Raw genomic sequence first — 22,886 nt, 5'->3', positions numbered from 1 at the left:
TACACAAACGGAAGTTTTCAAACGTCATCCGGTTTTTGGTTACCTGGAAACGGAGCTAAACTCTTGAAGTGTGCTAACGTTAGCTTAGCCGTGGATGATGCTCTGTCCTGTCCTGAGGACGTAAATAAAATGCGTTATCTGTCGCTTTATGCTAATGGAATTTGATATCTTCACAGTTTCATATGGTACAGTGTATTTAGAGGCTAATGGCAAACATAAACAGTTAGCTTAGCATAGGTAAACAAGTAAGACGGGCAACTTGAAGTTAATTCACCTCATAAGCGACAGATCAATAATGCTAGGTTGATTTCGTAAACATTGGCCAAAATTAACGTCAACGTTAGTTATTTGTTCGCCGTTGGCTAATGCTTCTCTTTAACATCAACATCAGTTACGTGCCTGGCAGATAATTTGCAAGAATGTTTATTTACCTAAGCAAGAAGGTAAGATGTTTATCCAAAACCCCTTCTTCTTATTGTTGTTGTAAATAGCTGTAACGTTAACGTCAAGTGTAACGTTAACGTTAGTCAATCTGATAAAAAAAAAAAATAGGCTAGGCTTCTAAATGTTGACGTTCGTAAGTTTTATATTAACACAGTCAAATAAATTTCTAATTTATCCAAATGTATTGTACTTAGGCTACTGTTTATACGTCTAACTGCGTTTTAGATTCATTTACGTTGTAAGTTAACATGAATAATTACTGCTCTGCAACCTAAAGTTGGCCTTTGACATAATAAAACATTTTTTCTTTGTCCCAATAAGTTTTTCGAAAAGTAGCCTACTAATAAATAGCCACCCTTTCTCTCCCGTCAGATTGCTATTCCGAACAGCATACGTTTGAAATGTGTGTCCTGGAACAAAGATCAGGGTTTCATTGCATGTGGTGGCGAAGAAGGACTTCTTAAAGTTCTGAAACTGGAAACTCAAACAGGTATAATGATCCTTTACTATCTGTTGTTATTCTCAAATCGGAGCTTTTTTGTCTATGGCAAAAAGTTAATTATTTCCCTCCTCCCATCATCTGTTGTCTGTAGATGATGCCAAATTAAAAGGACTTGCTGCACCCAGTAACCTCTCAATGAATCAGACTCTTGAAGGACATAGTGGTAAGAACTTTACGGAAAACAGTGATTCTGCTGTTCATCAGGCTCATGCATTTCTGTGCTCAGCAGGTTCATTTCTGTTTAAATATACTTTTCTGACAGGTGCTGTGCAAGTTGTGACATGGAATGAACAGTACCAGAAACTAACAACCAGTGACCAGAATGGCCTTATCATTGTTTGGATGCTGTACAAAGGTTTTACATTTTTATCAACCAAAATAGTCAGCTGCATTTGAGTACCTCTGCCACTTAGACTTGATTTGGTTTTGTACTTTTCTTTACACAATCAGGCTCTTGGTATGAGGAGATGATAAACAACAGGAACAAATCTGTAGTACGGAGTATGAGCTGGAATGCCGATGGCCAGAAGATCTGCATTGTGTACGAGGATGGGGCAGTCATTGTGGGGTCAGTGGATGGTGAGTTAGCCCTGTTTTGTTTTCACTTGATCAGTCCAGCTAATTCATGTTGGCATTCTCAGCTCTTTTGGAAAAACCTTGGCCAACATCCTTTCAAAATCCAAATCTGATCAGAATCGTCTTGTACTACTTTGATCATCATGAATAGCTAGATAGATGGTAGCATATGATTAAGGACCTGAGTTAGTATGCAGTAGTCAGAAAGCTGTGGGTTCAATTCCCGGCTTCCACCGTTGTGCCCTTGAGCAAGGCACTTCACCCCAAGTTGCCCGGGGACAATGTAATTTCTTGTAATATAGATAGATCTTTATTGTCTTTGGATGCGATACAACAACATTCTGTTGGAGCTGTGTAAATGTAGATAAAATATGTGATACTAAGCCGAGCTTGGAATGAGCAGGGGCAGGAAGAAAACATACAGCTTGTCTACCACAGGCAGACTATTGAGATCTTATAATAATAATAATAATAATGAATTAATGATGAATGAATCAACATCATTGCTAGGCAAACTGCTGATGATAGGTTGTTGTTTTTCAACAGGTAACAGAATATGGGGAAAAGAGCTAAAGGGAATCCAGCTGGCACATGTGGCCTGGTCTCCCGACAGCAAGGTCCTTCTGTTTGGGATGGCCAATGGAGAAATACACATATACGATAACCAGGGGAACTTCATTGTGAGTACTTAGTCACAGAATGAAATGTAAAAATACCCTTTTCTTAAGGTGACATTTTCTGTAGTTTACCATGATTCTCTGTGGTTTACATCAAAGGTAAAAATGACTATCAGCTGTTTAATAAATGTCACTGGAGCCATCAGCATAGCAGGCATTCACTGGTATCCTGGAACAGAGGGTTACATTGAGCCTGATTGTCCATGTCTTGCTGTCATCTTCGACAATGGAAGAGGACAGATAATGCGCTATGAGAATGATGAAAGTAAGCAAATTGGGACTGCTGTTAAGTCTACATAATATACTCTGTAGGGAACTACCAGCAGCTAGCAGTTTTTATGTAGAAATACTGTTACTTACCCTCGACCTTTGGGTTCAGATCCAGTCCTGCTTGATACTCAAATGAATGTGGCCAGTATCCAGTGGAACCACTATGGCAGCGTGCTTGCTGTGGCTGGATGTCAGAAGAACATCTCCTTGGATAAAGAAGTAAACACAGTCCAGTTCTACACTCCTTTTGGAGAGGTTAGAGCATGCAAGTCTCACCACAAAAACATAACTACATATTTAGGCTACATTTTGAAAGGTCATCAGCTGCATTGATCAATGACTATGTATTTCTTGTGCCATTTGAAGCATTTGCGTACACTGAAAGTTCCTGGGAAACAGATGACGGCGGTATCCTGGGAAGGTGGAGGATTGCGTATTGGATTGGCCGTTGACTCCTTTATTTACTTTGCAAACATCAGACCTGATTACAAGGTCAACAATAAATATACTGTAATACCTGCAAAAACATGGACTAATTGATATTTTACAATATTTTTAATAATGTTTATGGTAGCTTGAAAACCACAGAGATTTAGCATTAGGAATGTATTTGCATTTAAGTGGCTAGTTAAAATGGACAGATGTGTACCTCCACTTAGGTCAGAGAATAGAAGCATGAGTCCATTTTATCAGTATAGAATTAGTTAAAGCTAAGCACATATAGTCACTTCCTTAGCCTGTATGAAAACTGATATTCTAGAGAGCCTTCCATCAATAATTCAATAATTATCTGTATATGAATAGACCTAATTTGCTGATACTTAACTTTGTTAAAAAATGTATTAACCATGTTGGGAGTGTTTTTTGTTGGAAATTCTTAACTATTAATCTGTTGTTGTATCTTTCCCCCCATATTTTGTTTGTAGTGGGGTTACTGTTCCAACACAGTTGTGTATGCCTACACAAGGCCAGATCGTTTAGAATACAGCGTGGTTTTCTGGGACACCAAGAACAATGAAAAGTTTGTGAAGTATGTGAAGAGTCTCATGTCCATCACTACCTGTGGGGACTTCTGTATCCTTGCCACCAAGGCAGATGACAACCAGCCACAGGTAAGCCATGCAAATCAATAGACCAATAGAATGCTTTAGAGCTTTGCTGGTGTTAATTATTGAGGTGTAAAGTTGTAAGAGAGATGCATGCTTTGAAGTGTGTGGTTATGTAAGCAGGCTCTTTTAGTTTCTGCACCTGGATTCCTGCCAGACATTGAGAGGGAAAGAGAAAAGTTGAAGGGTTATCAGAATGCAATGAAGAAAGGTCCAGTTTCTTCTTCAGTAGGGCAAGGGACTAGCAATGGCAAGGTTAGTAGTTGCATTCCTGCAGGGAGAATAAGAATATGGCGTGCGTTAAACAGTGACACCCACAAATACGTTTAGAAAGCACCATCAGTACTTCTGGTGTAATTGTGAGGCTTGTGTGGCAAGTTATCGCTTGTACTTGAAAATTACTGGTTCCAGCATCCAAGGGCAGGCATATTTTACCAAAAGCTCGTAGTGAAATATGTTTCATAGCACTGTCTACTAGTGAAATGCATCTTGTATGTAGTTCAACATTTGTCTTTTTTTTCCTCAAATCCACCATTAGGAGGATGCAGAACCAGAATCAGGCAATGCAACGGTAAATAACTTCATGCAGTCATTTCATGTTCTGGGTTGATTTGTAATACAGTTGTTTACTCCATATGATTGTTTGAGGCATGTATGTATTGACTAGTTGGTTGGAATGTCCAATTTCTTGTTTGTATTTCAGTATGTGTTGGTCCTTTGTAATTCTATCGGGACTCCTTTGGACTCCAAGTACATCGATATTGGTGAGGAACCCCAAAAATCAGTCCTTTAAGTTTTAATACAACAAACAAACTTGACCTCAACATCTAAAAGCCAATCCTTATTTGTTAGTTTTCTATCCAGCAGTGTGAGATTCTTAACTGTAGGGCTTGTAGATGGACTGGTAGCAGAGGCTTCTCTCTGGTTAGTCTGTTTGAGTGGGTTTTCAAAGGTTGGCTATGGCCACAAAAGTGCAACTCAGCAACAAAAAGGCCTTTCACTGACCTATAGCAAACAGAGCCACTGAGCATCTTCCTGGTTCACAGGCATTCTGCAAAATTCCTTCCCTGTGTGATAATGCAGATTTGTGCTGCCACAGACACGTCTGCCAAAGACGGCAGTTGATACATGACAGGGCACCTTTCATCCTCTGGTGGATATACATTTCTCTGAGGATCACCATGTTTGCGCAGAGCTCTTAAAAAAAGTGCACAATTTTATTGTTCATTATCTAAATTATGATTGTATGTTCTGATATTCCACTGCATACTGCCATTGGGATGGTAGGTTTGGCTAGATGTTTCTGAAATGTTTGGTGCATCTAGTGTATAAATGTCTAAGCTCTCTGTTGTTTAGTAAGTTCTGCTTGTAGATATGTCTTGCATAATATAATTTTTATGTTTTTTAATTTCAAGTTGTCGACTCCTGAATTCTGTGAAATGTTTCACTCACAGATCCACTGTTTGTCACCATGACGAAAACGCATGTGATCGCTGCGTCTAAGGAAGCCTTCTACACCTGGCAGTATCGTGTTGCTAAGAAACTCACAGCCTTAGAGATCAATCAAGTTGCCAAGACCAGGAAAGAGGGAAGAGAGAGGTAAGTGGTGGAAGCTGCCACATGACAACCAGGAGGATTTTGACCTAACATGCCCCTGCCATGTGTAGATGCAGGTACATTTTAAGTTTATGGTCTTTATAGGAGGGGGAGATGCTTCATCTGAAACTCATAAATGCTCTCTAGACAAACCCATGTTAGTCTGTCAAGCCGGTGTGAGAGCGTGTTTGTTGACTCTGTCTATCTTGGGAGAAAAGGTCCATTCATGGGTGTGTACAAACACAGGGCAAGCAATAGAAACCCAGACAGTCAGCTCTGGTTTGGGACCAGGTGTCCCGCCAGGTCTCCCCTTGTACATAAACCCGAGGGGGAAAGTACAAATTGTACCAGTCTGCCTTTCTCCCCGTTTGATCTGCCTCCTTCTCTTCTCTTCCCCTTCCTCCTCCCTCTCTTCCTGTCTCCATCCCTTCCTCTTGTCCGACCCACCCATTCTTACAGGGTATATCATATTGACGACACTCCAACAGGGACTACAGATGGCACCTTTGACTTTGCCAAAGCCTTTGCTGTGAGTACAGCTTGTTTGTTTCATATACAGTCATGTTATAATGGGGAGTGGGTTCCTCCCTGGTTGTAAGGTGTTGGGTTATCAGTATCTTCCCTGTGTGAATTAGTCTCCAAAAGTTCACACTTATCATAAAAGTTTACTTAATTACTGATGTTATTTTGCTATAGCTAAAGCCATGAATGAGTTATACAACGTACTTGTATGGTGTAAATGCAGTTTACAGACTTTCAGCCTTTAATTTCAAAGGCAACGAGAGACCCCATCTGCTGCATCACAGCCACAGATAAAACACTGATTGTGGTACGTAACTTTCCTCATACTCTTTGAGAAATCTAATGAGCACATTTATTACTGCAAGTTGCATAGAATGAAACTGTGGTTTGGTGACTATTATCCTGCCAGGGTCGGGAATCCGGCCTTATTCAGAGGTATTCCCTTCCCAATGTCGGACTTCTGCAAAAATACACTCTGAACTACAGGGCATATCAGCTCTCCCTCAACTGTAATTCCAGGTTAGAGACCTCACGATATTAATCCTACAAACATGACAATTATTTAAGTTATTATTTAAAGGAAAATGCCAATCTGTTATGCAAATAGTGCAGCGATGGATAGTGAGAAGTTTGTATACTTACAGTAATCTTCCCCATTCTTGTCCCTAGTCGTCTGGCCATAATCGACATTGCGGGAGTGTTGACATTCCTTGACCTGGAGTCGCGGTCATCTTCAGGGGATGGCTTAGCGGGTGAGCAGGCAACAGCAGCAGCGGGAGATCCATCCAAGTTTGAGCGCAAGGATGTTTGGGACATGAAGTGGGCCAATGATAACCCAGACCTTTTTGCCATGATGGAGAAGACTAGGATGTATGTGTTTAGGAACCTGGACCCTGAGGTGAATGCTCCTTGTATGTTCTTGATGAAGCCACTCCTCCCTGCTCTTGAAAATAAACTCTGCTATCTTATCAGAATAATTTCTGACAGCACACTACTGAATGGCTGTATTTATCTGTAAAAGAATGTTATGTATGTTTACCCATTCATGTCTAATTCCCCCCCCCCATGGCCTTTTTCATGTCATTTAAAGGAGCCAATTCAAACATCTGGATACATATGCAACTTTGAAGACCTGGAAATCAAGTCTGTTCTTCTAGATGAAATTATGAAGGTAGAATTGTCTCCACATTCTAATGTTTATTGGAATTGTATGCTGAAATAACGGCTTTGTTGACTGTTCCTTGGCATCAGATCATCAGAACAAAGCCAAAACCAAACTACAGTTAATCAAATAATCAGTCAGTTTTGTAGAATTTGCGCTAAATTTGAATTCTACAACTGAGTCATTACTGCTGTCTGCTCCCCACCCTTTCAGGATCCTGAGCGACCAAACAAAGATTATCTAATAAATTTTGAGATACGCTCGCTGAGAGACAGCCGAGCGCTGATAGAGAAAGTGGGAATTGAAGATGCCTCCCAGTTCATTGAGGACAACCCACATCCCAGACTTTGGTATGTCTTACAGTAAAGCCATTCACTTTTTCTCTTCTGGTTCCTATGACTCATCTACTATGCGGTATCTGTTGACAAATTGTTATATCCTCCTACATTCTCAAGTATTCTGTCAGTAGACTTAGGTGCATATCATAAATAACAAGCTGTCCTTCAATCTATGGGTTATACAATGAGACACACTCTATCTCAGGCTATGGTTAGGAAGGCTCTGTCCTTCCCAGTGTGCATACCCTGACCACTTTGTCTAGTAGTTTGTCTACGTATGGGGTGAGGGGAAGGCAATGATGCATTCACGGCAAGCAACCTCAGACTGACGTAGCAGTTTAGCATGATGTTTATGGTCTGTGCAGTAAGGTCTGGTTCCCTACGTAAGGTCTGGTTCCCTACGTAGGAGAGACCCTCTGGTGTGACATCATGGGAGGTGTTGCATAAACCAATGTGAAAGTACCTTTGGATGTGACCGTGGGTTCAAGATGTGGCTGAAGTCATTGCTTCATAAGTAATGGCTTTTAAATACCTTCCTCCCATCACAGTTGGTTGCTGAGAGCTGTTTTTTTTTGTTAAACTGTGAAAGAAATCGTCTTTTCTACAAAAGTCACTCAATCATATCCAAGGCCAGGGGCAGCAGTGCATGAGCTTGACAGGACCTTGGAGATTTACAATGGTGTTTTGGTGGCGTCGGGCTGATTGATATTGGCTTAAAGAGGACTTGGGCTACCCATGTCAGTTTTCACAGCACATCAAGGAATTTGGGAGTCTCTGAAAAATGCTCAAGGTCTTTCTCTGAGTCTATTGGAGTTGAAGCCAAACTGAGCAAAGTTGGGGGGAATCATGGTTGTGTGGCTGAGGAAAAAAAGAAACAGAGAACATTTTAGGGTTTAATCAAAGTGTCATATGTTAGAGAACATTTTTGCATTTTGTTTTAGATGACATGGCAAACTGACAATATTTCTGTTATCCACATCAAAATAGAATTATGTTTGTAAGATAGGTGACTTTATTGAAATGCTAGTTTTTAATGTCGTACCTATCTCAGTATCTATTGCTGTATTTCAACTGTCCAGCTCATCACCAGGTTCTTGAAAACGTGATGTCTCTGGAGTGCAAATGCAGAAGTTCTTTTTCTTTTTTCATCTGAGCTGCTCTGTGTAATGGAGAGGTAGGAATTTGGATTGTTAAGGGAGAACTCAAGGAATGCGAGTGGCAGTCACGCATTGAAAGTGCAAATGTCAAGAAGCCAGAGTGAGACCCAGATGCCTCCCTCATTTCTGTGATTTCAGAGTTTGCTTCGAGCTCTCAGTGAGAGAGAGATCTTTTATGACTCAGACCAAGGTTCTGGGGCAACCCAAGGATCCCAACCTGAGGAGTGGAGATCTGAGGGTCATTCTCAGTCAGCTGTGAAAACATGAAATGGCCTTAGTGTGCCTTGGAAAGGCTAAGTAAAACAAATTTGATTTGTGACGCACTCTTGCATGTTTCGTGAGTTCTTCATGAGATGGCCAGGCCTAGTTTCCCAACAGCAGAGGCAGCGAAGGTCATACGAAAACCACCATCCCTTCACATCAAATTTTCTGTGGGTGTAAACAGGACTTCACAGCGTGTTCATGTCCACCTGAGATTTTCATGAGTGAAGATGTACAGCTCCATAGTATTCAGTTATAGGCCACATAACGATTTTACTTTGTACATCCATTATTGTTAAGAAATTTCAAATTTTGAGGCAGAACTTTACATTTTTTACCTTTAACTGGCTCTAGATATGTCTATAGCAGTGGAAGTATCAAAAATGCTGAATGTGCCTTATGCTTTGTCGCTGCCTGTGAAAATGTTTTAGTACTAACAATGCAGGTCTATTCAAGTCTTTCATTGAATTCTGTCCATAGGCGTCTGCTTGCTGAGGCAGCCCTTCAGAAGCTGGATCTAAAGACTGCCGAGCAGGCATTCGTCCGCTGCAAAGACTATCAGGGCATTGAGTTTGTGAAACGCCTCGGCAACCTGCAGAGTGAATCAATGAAGCAGGCTGAGGTGGTGGCCTACTTTGGCCGGTTTGAAGAGGCCGAGAGGATGTACCTGGATATGGACCGCAGGTGACAGGAGTTCTGTTCTGTATTCTCAGTGGGTTGTCATGGTATTACATGCGTCATTTGGGTAATATCTGCTGAAATGGTATGTGTGTGTTTCTAAAGAGACCTGGCCATCAGCCTGAGGATGAAGCTGGGAGACTGGTTCAGGGTTCTGCAGCTTCTGAAGACCGGTTCTGGTGACGCTGATGATGCTCTGCTGGAGCAGGCCTACAATGCCATTGGGGACTACTTTGCAGACAGACAGAAGTGGTAACTGCATTGTTAATTTAATTGAACTTAAGTACTGTTACCGTTCCAGTGTGCCATATACAGCTTGAATTTTAATGGCTCATCTATGGTTTTCTAACATCATGAATGGTTGTATGTGTGTTTAGATGAGCATCACAGCACTTATTTGTGTTTGTCCACAGGGTAAATGCTGTGCAGTACTATCTGCAGGGCCGAAATCAGGAGAGATTGGCAGAGTGCTACTACATGTTAGAGGACTATGACGGCCTGGAGAGATTAGCCAACTCTCTTCCTGAGAACCACAAACTGCTTCCAGTGAGGCCCAGTTCTCATTACTGTAATATCCTGTACGTTGTGGTCTTCTGTATGGAATGATGGATTGTTTGTTGTTTGTGTTATATTGTAGGATATAGGTCAGATGTTTGTAACAGTCGGTATGTGCGAGCAAGCTGTGAATGCCTACCTCAAATGCAGCCAGCCCAAGGCCGCAGTGGAAGCCTGTGTACACCTGAACCAGGTGAGATTCTTCTTCAATTTTACAGATTTAATGTAGCTGGCAGGGTTGTACATATCCATGCTGTCTTAAAGCATTTCTACTAAATGTTGTGTGTCAGTGATGTAGTCATTATTTATTCAGTACTTAGTCACTAGCTGGTGTTCAGTATCGGAATGTTTTAGGAGTTTTGTTTTGTTATCCTGGGCGGTATTAAAACAACAACAAAAAAGAAGAGTAAAATGACATCAGAGGCCTTAAGAAAGGACTTAAGGAATCCCATGTTTGGGAGTTTTAGTATTTGGACTATTTATAGACTAAGCTACATTGTGTCCGTGCCATAGATCTGATGCAATATAACTGGTTTTCAGTGGAACAAAGCAGTTGAGCTGGCCAAGGATCACAACATGAAGGAGATTGGACCTCTCTTGGCCAAGTATGCCTCTCACCTCTTGGAGAAAAATAAGAGACTGGAAGCAGTGGAGCTGTACCGGAAGGCTCACCATTTCCTGGATGCTGCTAGGCTCATGTTTAAGGTAGTCCTCCTTCCATCGCTGTGTGCCTGTGGGAGAATGCCTATGGTGTGCAAAATAACAACATACCTTAGTCACCATATTGAAATAGAATTTTGACTACTATTTGCGACCCACAGATAGCTGATGAAGAGGCCAAGAAAAGAACCAGGCCCCTGAGGGTGAAGAAGCTGTACGTACTAGCAGCGTTGTTGGTGGAAAATTACCATGAGCAGATGAAGACCTCACAGCAAAGCAAGGCCAAAGGAAAGAAGTCAGAGGTGATTTTCCACTGTGTCTGTCAGCTTTAGAGAGCTTTCCCTCTGTCACTGAATGTGTAGATAGATACCCAACGGAATTGAGCTTTGTCCAGCAGGAAAGATTTTTCACTCGGGGCATCGTCTTATTAGCAACACTAATGAGTGTAATTTTGGGGACAGAAGCCCAGCTGGTGTTTGAAATAACCGCCTCAAATATCCATTTCTTGAGCACAGTCTGGCGGCCCATGTCCTTATTTTGTCCCACAAAACGATGTGCTGTCAGCTTTAGCTAAAGCCTGCATGTAATTTCACCAGTGGTAATTCACATGTGGTGTAACTTCCTGACCAGGCGACATCAGCGTTGGCTGGACTTCTGGAGGAGGATGCATCCTCGACAGATAACCGCATTGTGGACAATGCCTGGCGAGGTGCAGAAGCATATCACTTCTTTCTGCTGGCACAGAGGCAGCTCTATGACGGAAATGTAGACTCTGCCATGAAGACAGGTAATTTCCATTTATATTTAATATCCCTTATAGAGCACCAAAACATTACACGTCTCATGGCGCTTTACGGAGTGGTAAACAATCAACCCTCAAAATATAGCCAGGACCGATGCAGGCTTAAAACGAGGTGGGAGATGAAATTACCCAGGATACCGTGCGAGCTCAGCGAGCCGGCCAAATTTTTCATATATTTTCGCAAATAAGTATATTAAAATTTCGAAATATGTTGGAGTATGTTAGTTTGATGCACATCTGATGGACTGTTGAGTTTTGAACACTAATGTTAGAAAATATCTCACGACGCTATCTGACGATGTTCATGATATCTGCTAAGTGCTTTGAGAGAGTCTGCCCATCAAATAACATTATATCTGATTCTGATCTGGGTAGTTTCGTCAATATTTAAGGTGTGTGTTCTGGCATTCACATGAACACTAATATCTTTGTTGATTAACCAGACGTAGATAAACCAGCACAGCCCACACAACAATGACCGCTGGAACGGGCATGTTCCTGAATGAAAATAGTAGCAGGCTACTACCCGGTGAACCGTCGGCTCTTGCGTGGCGTGACGTAGGTGAGCACGTTAAGCTCACGCAAATTTGCATATAGTGGTGTCCCAATTCAGAGAGAAAGATCTTCACCTCCACTTCCCTTGTCGAGGGGGCTTTGAGGGCAATCAAAACCAAGTGGAAGTTTTAAGGGGGGAGAAATGGGACGGGCCCATAGAGTATCAGTATTACTATAAATCAAAAATGGTTAATATCAATATCAAGTATATCAATGGTATGGTACTATATACTGTAGTGTTATACCATAGTGAGAATCGGCAAGTGAGGGAGAGTTGAGAGAGAGAGAGGGAAGGGGAGAGAGGAGAGGGGAGGGGTTGTACAGCGTGACACATGATAAGTCAATGACAGCACTATGCTATAGCAGCATAACTATGGCATGGTGAAAGGTAGACACCAGCGCAGGTATGGTCAGTGACCACCGTCGCACGCATGACTGGGGTGCCAGTCACACGAGGGCACAGCAGGGTGGTCCATTCCACACAACATGTTAGCATACTGTAATTTCCCACATATGAACTATATTGACCAAGGTTTACATCGATTTTGCAAAATTTCTTCACCTACGAAGTTAATACACATGGGCGTACGACGGAGTATAGGGGCCACACCCGATTCTGAAGTAGGCCTACAATTTCGCTAAATCACCTAGGTCAGTGGTTCCCAACCTTTTTTCTCCAGGGCCCCCCTAATTCACTTCTGGTGGAATTCATGCCCCCCCCCAAAAAAAAAAAATGAAAGGAAAATCATACGTTTTTATTTTGTGTGCCTTTATTTAATAAATGTAATTATTGTTAAATTATGTTAAATGGGTGGGTGATGGCTCATAGTAATGAACACCATAACTGAGATATGTTTGCAAATTGATTAAGTGCACTGCTTCCCCTCGTTTAGTCCATCAAAGGTAGTTCAGACTGTCCGCACGAACAGATGGCAGATGGAAGTCTGATTGGAGCTTTGCTAAGGTGTATTACTGTGTTATTACTGTTGTAAAGTTTTGCATCTTACAATGCACCTGTTTCACGATAAAGCATCGCGCACCCCCCGGACTCTCTAGCGCCCCCCCAAGGGGGTCGCGCCCCCCAGGTTGGGAAACACTGACCTAGGTGACACAAGGCATTTTGTTGTTGCACAATAATGGCACAAGGCCTCTGCAACTGCAGTTTTTTTTTGTTCCCAGCTCAGAAAACTGGATGTGATGATGTTTCAGATAAGTGAGTTCACTTAAGAATGTTGTATTGCCATGCTTCCTTGTTCCCTTCAGAGATTGAAAACGTACAGGCTATTTATGAAAATGTATGTGTGTGTATGCAAGTTTTCAAGACATATTTTCGAGACACATATACATCCTACAGCAAACTAGCTGATAACGAAATGTTTTTTAATTTCACACATCAGCGAATTATAGCTAATTGGATTACCAGCAACAGAATTTTCAACTATGTAGCAATTGCTAGTTAGATTGAGACGTAAACCAGTTATGAAGGGGTAGAGAGAAAACTATTAAGAGAGCATGCCTGGATGACCATTCGGCATGGCCATATCCACTGAAGTACACTCAGGCCTTTATGTTACCATATTTAGGACATCAATTTAAACAAAAATGTACAACAAATGTTGAAAACTAATGATGCAATTATAAATGCAACAATCGGGCAACATCAAGGTCTGCAAAAGTTCTTGTCGATAGTTTAATTTAGTGTGTGATAAGTAGAAAATATAATTATTATGACAGGCCTAGCTTTTGGGCACTTTGTAAATCATTGGAGTTGCTGTAGAGGATAGGTTCAAATGACTGAGCAAATTTCTGTACTTACAGTATATGATACATGACTCTCTGAAGCAGTTGAGTAGATAGAGGATAGTGCGCCAGTCTTCTATGAAATACTCTACACATAGTGGCAGCCTGTTTTAAGGTCAGAGTGTAGGCACACAGTCCTGTGTTAATGTAGTGCTGCTGCGGTGTTCTGACCAAATACTGCTCCCTGAGTTTGAACAGCATTCAAGTGTCAACCACCATGGTTGCTTTGGATGTCATGTTGACCTTTTGAGATTAATTTCGATGCTCCATCATCACTGTGAATGTGCTTGCTGTCTGGCCTGTGCCCATGATCCGCCAAAGTCAGTTTAAAGCAGGCTCAACGTCGGTTTGCCATGTTTCTGTTTTGTACAGTATGTTTGGTCACTCCATTTGCAATTACTGAATTGGACAATTTGGTTAACCACAGCAAGCTGGTGGAATGACACCTTGTTGACGTCGAGTGTGTCATAGCAGACAAGCTCTACCTTAACCAAGTTGTGAAATAGTATACCGTAGAGGCAGGGCTATGTTGCACAGAAGAATGTCTGAAACAACAAATAGCCCAACTGGTCATAAACATTTGTGTTGGTACATCAAGTATCGCCAAGCCACAGTTTGTTGACCTCTTGAACGCCCCCCGAGTCAGTTTGGTTCATGCTCTACTGAATCTCACACTCTCCGTTCTGGTTAGAGTCACACGGGTTATTCACTCGTTGCCAGGTGTCTAGAGACCCAGTGAGATAGGATGACAGTAGTAATTTAAAGTAGCGTGCTCAGAGGGCTCTGCCCCAGACCGGGGTCAGAAAAAGCAACGATATATCACCGCACCAGACGTCATGCTATTGCAGGCTCGCCAATGTGTGCGAGTGTGTTAGTGTGTGCTGTGTCTGACCTCCATGACATTGGCTTTTTCTTTTCTTGCGTTAGTTTCTTTCTCAGGAGAAGGTGTACAGTCTAAAGCCCTAGGCTATGTGTGTCAGACAGCCATGACATGACGCGTAAATGTAAATGCTGCTTCAGACAGACCACCTGTGTGACAGCTACTTGCGTTATTGTCTGCGCATGTGTGTGCACCATACCAATGGAAAATGTTCCTTACTGTTGCTGGCCTTTATGAGCCGTGCATGTTACTTTGGGGAGATTGAGATCGAAAAATGAGTTGAGCCTATGCAGATGCTGTTAGTAGACTATACTGTTCAGTTTTGCCATCATGCAAAATTTGTCAGATAAGTGTGATTGAAAAAAAATCTCCGAAAACCAGGCGTTTTAACAACAAAATCACCATACACAACAATTAAATTCCTAGTGCTATAGGGGATTTCCTTTTTATCTTATCACCAACAAAACAACATCACCAGAAAACATTTCACTTGGGTTATCAAGCAAAGCAACTATACAGTAGTGACACATTTTAAATCGCAGTTTCATCACTGTGTCCATTAGCCCTGCACCTGCGTGACTATGAGGACATCATCCCTGCTGTGGAGATCTACTCGCTGCTGGCCATCTGCTCATCGGCCAATCGGGCGTTTGGCACTTGCTCTCGGGCCTTCATCAAGCTGGAGTCCCTGGAGAGCTTGAGCCCCGAGCAGCGGCAGAGCTACGAGGATCTGGCCCTGGAGATCTTCACCAAGTACCCGCCCAAGGACAACCGCAAGTCAGAGCTAGACAGCATCTCTGAAGGGTATAAGACCTCTCTCATATGGAATGAAAACATGGCCAGATATGTGACGGTCCATGAGGTCTCTTTTATTATAAACGTTAAATTGAATCTTATATTTTGTGCTTAACTCATAAAATTGCAAATTGGGGCATCATGTGGTGTTTACTGTGGAGCTTGGGCATATTGAAAGCAGTGTGCAATCCTACTGAGTATCTTTACTTGAGTAGGACAGTGCTTTTGCAACATGTTTACATAAAAAGAGCCAGACATACTTTTGTCTCTATTCTTAGAATACAAGTTGGACTTTAATGATGTGCTCTCTCTCTCTCAGGGTGGATGGAAAGCTCCCTACTTGCATCGTGACAGGGCGCATTATCTCCGAGTACCAGTTCTGGATGTGCAGTACTTGCAAGCACTGTGCCATGGAGCAGGACATTAGCAGACACAATTTCTGCCCCCTGTGTCACAGCACCCTCACATGAAGGCCAAGAGTTAGTTAGTTCCGACTAACTATTACCCCAAGTTTGTCCTCCCTCTTTATGTTTTGGGTTGTCTTGCTCAACTTATGATTTTTTTTTGCTCAAAGGCAAGGGGCTGCTCTAAGACACTCGTAAAAGGTTATGAATCATAATGGTTTGTTAGTTTTGCTGATGTATTATGTATCAAACAGTTACAATGGTTCAGACCTACAAATGAATAGAAAAGTGTTTCAACATTCCAGGTCTGTAATGCTATGAAGTTAAATATTTCTTAAGTGGACTGTTGAAGATGCAAGTTTAGTTAGTAAGCTGTTAATTTAGTGCATTTTGAAATGCATGATGGAAAGGGATTTTTGGACTCCATATGTCTCATTCATTACATTCATTATGGCTTTATACATTTAATAAGCAACAGAACACAGGCCTTTTTGGGGGACCAAAATATCAACATTTCCTTAGTACACAAGTCAGCTTTATTAACATTTCATTAGAATACAACAGTGTGAGATTACTGAATTGCATTTTCAGGAAAGCATTTAGTACTTTATATATTGGCATTCAAAAATGTAGTTGCCTGCTTTTTAAGTGTATTGTGGGTTCAGCTGAAAACAGGATGACATTATTTTTCATGTTTTTCATTTATTTTTGTACACTTTTTCATTCTATATTTTTGCATTTTATATATAAAGCCATAACAGCATAACAAACATGTATTGTACCCATACATTTGATAACATTGTGGTACCCATGATTAATTATTAGATTAACTATATTTGTGATGAAATGAACTATATTTGTGATGAAAAATTAAAAAGTGAATTACTCTGCTGAAGTGGTCAGTCTTGGACAAGGACTTTGTTAATATTAATTGACTGAGGAATTCTGAAAAAAGAGACTGAGGATAAGGTGAGTCAGATCTTCAATCTGTGGTAAAATTGTGACTCCCAGTGATGTAAAGCGGTACTACACATTAAACAAGACTATACGCATTAAACACACAACTACACAGACGCACTTATCAAAATATGGGCGAGAGTCACTGTTGCAGAAGTCTACATTGCCGGAATTTGTTATTTTATGAAAATGCGCCTAAAATATAATAGAGGTAATCATTTAGTGAAATGTTAATCAACTACATATAGGCCAAGCCTAATAATTGCAGGGCTACTGTGCGTTCGTGGAATTCGATTCATTCCGTTGAGTTAAACTCTTCGCTCAACACCGTGGTGAGTTTGGACTGCCAGCAAACCTTTAGGTCTTCTGTTCCAAATTCCATTAAGAGACAAAACGTTAACCAGACTCATTATTCTGTTATGTGAACACTAAACCTGACTGTGGTCCTACACAATTCAGTTATTGGATTGCACTGGTTAAAGGAGCCCCTAGAGGGCGGTAAGAGATCATGAAAGACAGAGAGTCTAGATTGTGCTTGTTGCTTGTTGGAGGTGCAAGGAAAAGATGCAGAAGTGGCTTCGTTATTGCGCTGCAAACACGTTGTTTAACGTTATTCAATATAATAAGTGTAGCATAATACCAACCTCTGCTGATTACTGTCTTGCAGCCTAATATCAATGATGTTACCTACAGTATGTCTCAGCCTCTCCATTCGCGATTAATTGTCCTCTTCTAAAACAGTCTAGAAAAGTTAATTACTAGTAGCCTAAATTAGATTAATCAAGTAATTAGAAGAATCAAGGAGATATTGAATTACGCACGGAATGTTTTATTGAAACAACCTGGAAAAGCAGAAAATATAATTAACATAGACTACTTAATATTGTTTATTTGTGCAATTTATGAATGGTCATAAGTTTCCATTTACCCATCAATCGTTTAAAATAGCTCTAGTAGGCCCACACAAAACGAGGTGAGGTTCTGCAAGTGCATCATGCCAGAATATCCCTTTGTTTTCTTTCCGCAGCGCACACATGACCAACTTTGTCTTCTGTAAGCTATTCTTTATAAGGGCCGAGAGCGCGTATGCCAATGGCCACTAAGCAGTGACGCAAAGACACTGCCTATGGGCAACTCTGTAACACGCGCGCTGGCTCACTCAAAGCGCTTCCATCTCGACCCGGACAGTTTGCTGCGGGACATGGAGAGGACAAATCCTTCGCGACTGGACCCGTGCCATTATCTGTCAAAGCAAGAGAACCACAAAAAATGGAAACAACACTACATTCTGTAAAGTGACGGCAGCGAAGAGCGGAGTGCTTTCTAATGCTGACAACTTTTTCTTGCACTTTCACTAGGTAATTATCTGTAGGCTTCAGCTGTTTTAAAGATAAACATAAATTTGTGTCTGATATTGACCATCATTTTACTTAAATGTCTTGTTCATCTGAATATTTTTCTTAATTTTCATCAATGTATTAATACTGCCTGTATTAGCAAATACTTAAAACATTTTCAGTATTTTATTTATTTAGATGGTTTGCTTTTCCTTGATGCTTTTATTGAGTAGGCTATTTATTCTCTGTAAGGTGTAAGTGTGCTTGTCTTTGCAGGCTATGGCTTCAAACAGATAACCTCTCTGATTGTGTAGAAGTTGCAAAGCTAATCTTATGACAATCCTACTAACAATTTAATATAGCTCAGTGTAAATTAATTTGTCCATCTGTAATGCTGGCAATATTTTTGTAATGGAAAGGCATTCCATTCAACCACTGCTAAAAGATAAAAGATTAATAAAAGTTAGTTACAGTGGATTCCTTGTTTTTATAAGAGCTTTGGATGGATGTGGTGCAGCTTTATTGACCTTTTGTCTGACTGGTGATAATAAAGGTCTGAAGTAACTCAATAATGCTCCTCTGTTGTAGGAAATGGTGTCTGAATACCAAGCAGCATAATTGAATCAAACCACCACTCTTCCATTTGGTGGCAAAGACTCACCATGGTGTATGGGCAGATTCTTCACAGATGGGGCCCAGAAGATGGCTTCATCAACCTGAATGTTGGTGGCTACAAGCAGAAAGTGTCGCGCCGCCTTCTGCTCTGCTTTCCCAACACCCGCCTTGGACGTCTCCTCTTCTGCCACTCGGAAGAGGCCATCTTGGAGCTATGCGACGACTACGGCGCAGCCGAACGCGAGTACTATTTCGACCGCAACCCGCGCTTCTTCCTCTACGTCCTCAACTTTTACAACACGGGGAAGATCCACCTGATGGAAGAGCTGTGTGTCTTCTCCTTCAGCCAGGAGCTGGAGTACTGGGGCATCAAAGAGCTCCACCTGGACACCTGCTGCAGCAACAAGTTCCAGGAGCAAAAGGAGTGCGTTGAGGCCGGCGACTGGGACCGCAGGAGCGACGACCAGCAGCAAAACCAGATGGAGGGCAGCATCGACTCCTCCATGGAGGAGCTGTCCGCTCTGGACAAGGACTTTGAGAAATTCGAGGGCACGTGGTGCGCGGAACGCCGCAAGTACATCTGGCTGCTTCTGGAGAACCCTGGGTTCTCACCTGCAGCGAAGGTGATTGCTGTGGCCTCTCTGAGTGTGGTGCTCACCTCCATTGTGGCCATGTGTGTGCACAGCATGCCTGAGTACCAACAGGTAGACGCCAACGATAAAGAGATCGAAGACCCCGTGCTGGCTATTTTCGAGATCGTGTGCATCATCTGCTTCTCGTTCGAATTCATCATCCGCATGCTGGTGACCCCGTGCCTGCGCAAGTTCTGCTGCAACACGCTCAACATCATCGACTTTGTCTCCATCATCCCGTTCTACGCCACACTGGCCTTTGACCCCGTGGAGGAGGAGAACGAGGAGCTGGAGAACGTGGGGAAGGTGGTGCAGGTGCTGCGGCTCATGCGCATCTTCCGCATCCTCAAGCTGGCGCGCCACTCGGTGGGCCTGCGCTCCCTGGGCGCAACCCTGCGCCACAGCTACCACGAGGTGGGCCTCCTGCTGCTCTTCCTCTCCGTGGGCATCTCCATCTTCTCCGTGCTCATCTACTTTGTGGAGAAGGAAGATGAGGAGTCGGAGCTGCAGAGCATACCCGTGGGCTGGTGGTGGGCCACTATCAGCATGACCACCGTGGGCTACGGAGACACATACCCCGTCACGCTCGCTGGGAAGCTGATCGGCACACTTTGCATCGTCTGTGGTCTCCTGGTGGTGGCCCTCCCCATCACCATCATCTTTAACAAATTCTCAAAGTACTATCAGAGACAGAAGGCGGTGGATGCTAACCAAGGCAATAATGAGATTAAGGTTCTTGACCCGAGCCTGCTGCACTTCCATGTTAATAACCTCTACTCACAAAATAGGCATTCTTTGGTGGCCAGCCTGTCCTCTAGAAGTAGCATTGGGAGTGGCGACGATGCCACAGATGCTTCCAGCCTTCAAGAGGTGGAGACAGTTTATCCTGCGGAGTGAGTGCAGACATCTGACAGAAGACAGCCCTCTGCACCAGAGTGAACAGGGAACAGAGACAAGACATAGATGATAAAATAAACAACAAGCACTTTCAGTAACTCAGGGCTCTATTCATTTGGTGCACTGACAGTGGTGGTAATATCGGTCACATATAGCCGGCTTATTACAGACTTCTCTTTACTTACTACTAGTAGCACCGGTTATATGTAGGTCACTGCTGTCAGGTCAAGAAACAAAATAATTTTTTAAAGCAAAGACCTTAGTCAGTAGTCATTCATTATGTAAGCTTGCGAGGAAATCAATTCAGATGTTTCTTAGAAAACAACATCAGATCTTTGACATGTAATGGCATGTTATTACATTTGTCTTAAACTTAAACACTCTGCCTTTGTAATCGATGATTGCATGTGTTATTAAAAGGCTATAGGGTACACTCTTAAAACAAATGTGTTGTCCCTATCTGGACACAGAGATGTGTTAAAAAACAACGCAAGTTGTGTTATTTTCAACACATTGTTTTAAGAGTGTAGAATGTGCATAATTGTTCAGCATGCCAGTGGTAATGAGCGTACTGTCTGAGTAAAACAGATTCATTCAAACATCTGCACTAGATTGTACAGTGATGCAGCAGAATTTTGCTCAGCAGAGTTTATCTTCAATTTGAATAAAAACTTCTAAATCAACATATTCAAATGATGTTATGTTCACAAGAATGGATGTCATTTCAGCCTTTGAGGGAAGTCCTTAAAAGGGCATCAGACATTGTTAATAGAGAGAATGTGTTCACATTCAAAGGTAGAATGCCATAAACTGCTTTAGTGACATTTCAATGTGATGGACAACTGAAAATCCACTTAATCGCCAGGATCTACAGTATACGCTTTTCAGATAGGTAGTTATGCCATAATGTTATTATGCCAATGCCAATAAAATGTAATTTACAATAGACGCCACCATTACATATGTTTTCTCAGAACAACCATGATTTGGAAAATCGACCAGTAAAGATGTCTTAACATGTTTATTATAACAAAAGTGAGTGTAATTGGCCTATTGTGTTGATGTTATGCTGATAGGGTTTATCAATAAAAGAGAAGCGGGAGATGCTTTCCCCAGCAGCCCCTCTCTGCTGCCTGTCAGCCTAATGCACTTGCTGTTTATCTGATTTCCCACAGCGGCACAGGGCAGGCAGAATCATTTCTGGCGTGCATTGAGATGTGTACATCGGATCGATGAGAGGGGGAGAGGCTGTGTGCTGGGGATGTCATCTTAGACATCGCAGGCTGGACAGGAGTGCCCTCTCAGCACTGCCCGTGAGCGTCTGCTGATGGCCTCTGAAGGTTTTGAGGAATTACAGCGCAGTGTTATCACTGTGTTTGACTCCACAGCATTGTCAAGTTTGAGGGTAAATAAGAAATAATTTACACTTAACACAATCGCCACCAATATCAGGCTTGCTGCGATAACTGTTAGGTCTGATTACATTTTGTGCAGTGATGGACGGAGACATTTTTCACTGTCATCCAACCTCTTGCTATTCATCTTGTGGGTCTTGGAGCACTGTTAAATTAAAGGGGAATGCCAATATTTTTTCCCTTTAAATTACATGATTTGGGGCTCGTTGCAAGAATCAACAAATTGGAAAGCAAATTGGAAGTGTCACTATTAAAAAACAATAGCTTTACAGTTTATTGTTGCTAAAAATGGAAATAAGAAACCTATTTTTTCCATCTACATTTAATGTGAAAAAAGTTGTGTCAGGACAAAATGTTATATTAATCATATTGTGTTTTACTCTTAACTTTGCTCTTGATCTCTTGATGTATTTGCATTCCCTAAGCAAGTTTGTTTAACTTACTGAAATTGCTGACAGTCATCCTTTCAGCTAACACATATACCACCAAACATTGTGCGAGCAGGTTGTGTGCTGGAAACGCAGCAGTGCAGGAGAATGATGACCTGTCAGTGAGAGTGAAATCACCCATACATTTACACAGCACTGACATTTAACCACAGCTGCTCAGGTAACGTGCCTGTGAAATGTCCATGAATCCAGAGGTGTGGCTTACCTTCTCACTCATCCAGAAAATGAGACACATCTGTCAAAGGCTCCTGTTAACCTCAGACAGATTCAGTACCTGCACTGCAGATGCTCTCGCTGTGCTCTGATTATGATAAGAAAATGCAGATCAATGATGCAAAGAAATTATTAAATTGAATGTATTGTTATTTTGCCTTTAGAAAATATCTTTGTTTAACATATTGTGTTTAGCGTAGTAGTACTGAATGGAGTTAACACAGTGGAAAAGATTTTGAAGCATGGTATCAGCAAAGCTTACATACTGAGTGAGTGATGAGAGGTGTTCATGTGGTCCTCTTTATTCCTCACAAATAACAGAGTTCATTGATTATGTCTTCTCTGCAAGTGTTTGGGATTCCTAAGTAGCGCTCCAGTTAATGCTTTTTGATTTTCTCTCACCCGGAGATTGAAAGGCAGTGACCATCCAAGCAAAACACAGCTCTGTTGTCTGTTGCTATACTGTTTGCCAGAAAGCTTTACCACAAACATATATTTGATGAAAAAGGTCTGGGTTGCAAACTTTAATGTGCATTGTAGGCCCCCCGCAACCATGGCTTATATGTTGCAATATAGCAATATTCTCACTGATTTTAAGAAAGCTTCCTGAAAGAACATTAGAAACGTTTAG

The 22,886-nt window shown here is 41.9% G+C and overlaps 2 protein-coding genes across 6 annotated transcripts; both read left to right on the top strand.

Moving 5' to 3' along the window:
* Positions 1-56: 56 nt before the first annotated feature.
* On the top strand, positions 57-16,635 carry wdr35 (WD repeat domain 35). Of its 5 annotated transcripts, none has more exons than XM_048228586.1 (29): positions 57-443; positions 817-934; positions 1,038-1,109; positions 1,209-1,301; positions 1,397-1,525; positions 2,069-2,202; positions 2,299-2,464; positions 2,579-2,724; positions 2,836-2,961; positions 3,396-3,581; positions 3,699-3,830; positions 4,114-4,146; positions 4,279-4,339; positions 5,030-5,174; positions 5,631-5,700; positions 5,917-6,000; positions 6,103-6,212; positions 6,363-6,591; positions 6,784-6,864; positions 7,069-7,205; positions 9,092-9,295; positions 9,395-9,541; positions 9,703-9,835; positions 9,927-10,037; positions 10,385-10,549; positions 10,666-10,806; positions 11,135-11,291; positions 15,105-15,345; positions 15,656-16,635. In XM_048228586.1, the coding sequence occupies exons 1-29, from the start codon at positions 420-422 to the stop codon at positions 15,804-15,806; spliced, it is 3,726 nt and encodes a 1,241-aa protein (XP_048084543.1). In that variant the 5' UTR covers positions 57-419; the 3' UTR covers positions 15,807-16,635. The 5 variants fall into 5 exon arrangements, with proteins under 5 accessions (XP_048084543.1, XP_048084544.1, XP_048084542.1 ...); XM_048228587.1 differs by having other exon boundaries at positions 3,696-3,830; positions 5,947-6,000; XM_048228585.1 differs by having other exon boundaries at positions 3,696-3,830.
* Positions 16,636-17,878: 1,243 nt separating this feature from the next.
* kcns3a (potassium voltage-gated channel, delayed-rectifier, subfamily S, member 3a) lies at positions 17,879-21,222 on the top strand. Its single transcript, XM_048228051.1, has 2 exons — positions 17,879-18,055; positions 18,623-21,222. The coding sequence occupies exon 2, from the start codon at positions 18,697-18,699 to the stop codon at positions 20,176-20,178; it is 1,482 nt and encodes a 493-aa protein (XP_048084008.1). The 5' UTR covers positions 17,879-18,055; positions 18,623-18,696; the 3' UTR covers positions 20,179-21,222.
* Positions 21,223-22,886: the final 1,664 nt, after the last annotated feature.

The sequence above is a fragment of the Alosa alosa genome, chromosome 19 (assembly GCF_017589495.1).
Source record: "Alosa alosa isolate M-15738 ecotype Scorff River chromosome 19, AALO_Geno_1.1, whole genome shotgun sequence".
NCBI lineage: Eukaryota > Metazoa > Chordata > Actinopteri > Clupeiformes > Clupeidae > Alosa > Alosa alosa.
Note: the sequence above shows the minus strand (reverse complement) of the source record. Positions and strands in the feature narration are given on the sequence as shown.

Excerpts from the sequence above, each read along its gene's own strand:
- wdr35 (XM_048228585.1), top strand. The coding sequence starts at position 420 with ATGTTTATTTACCTAAGCAAGAAG. Across the intron at positions 2,962-3,395 it reads ACATCAGACCTGATTACAAG|TGGGGTTACTGTTCCAACAC; the intron begins GTCAACAATAAA and ends TTTTGTTTGTAG. Across the intron at positions 10,807-11,134 it reads CCAAAGGAAAGAAGTCAGAG|GCGACATCAGCGTTGGCTGG; the intron begins GTGATTTTCCAC and ends CTTCCTGACCAG.
- kcns3a (XM_048228051.1), top strand. The coding sequence starts at position 18,697 with ATGGTGTATGGGCAGATTCTTCACAGATGGGGCCCAGAAGATGGCTTC.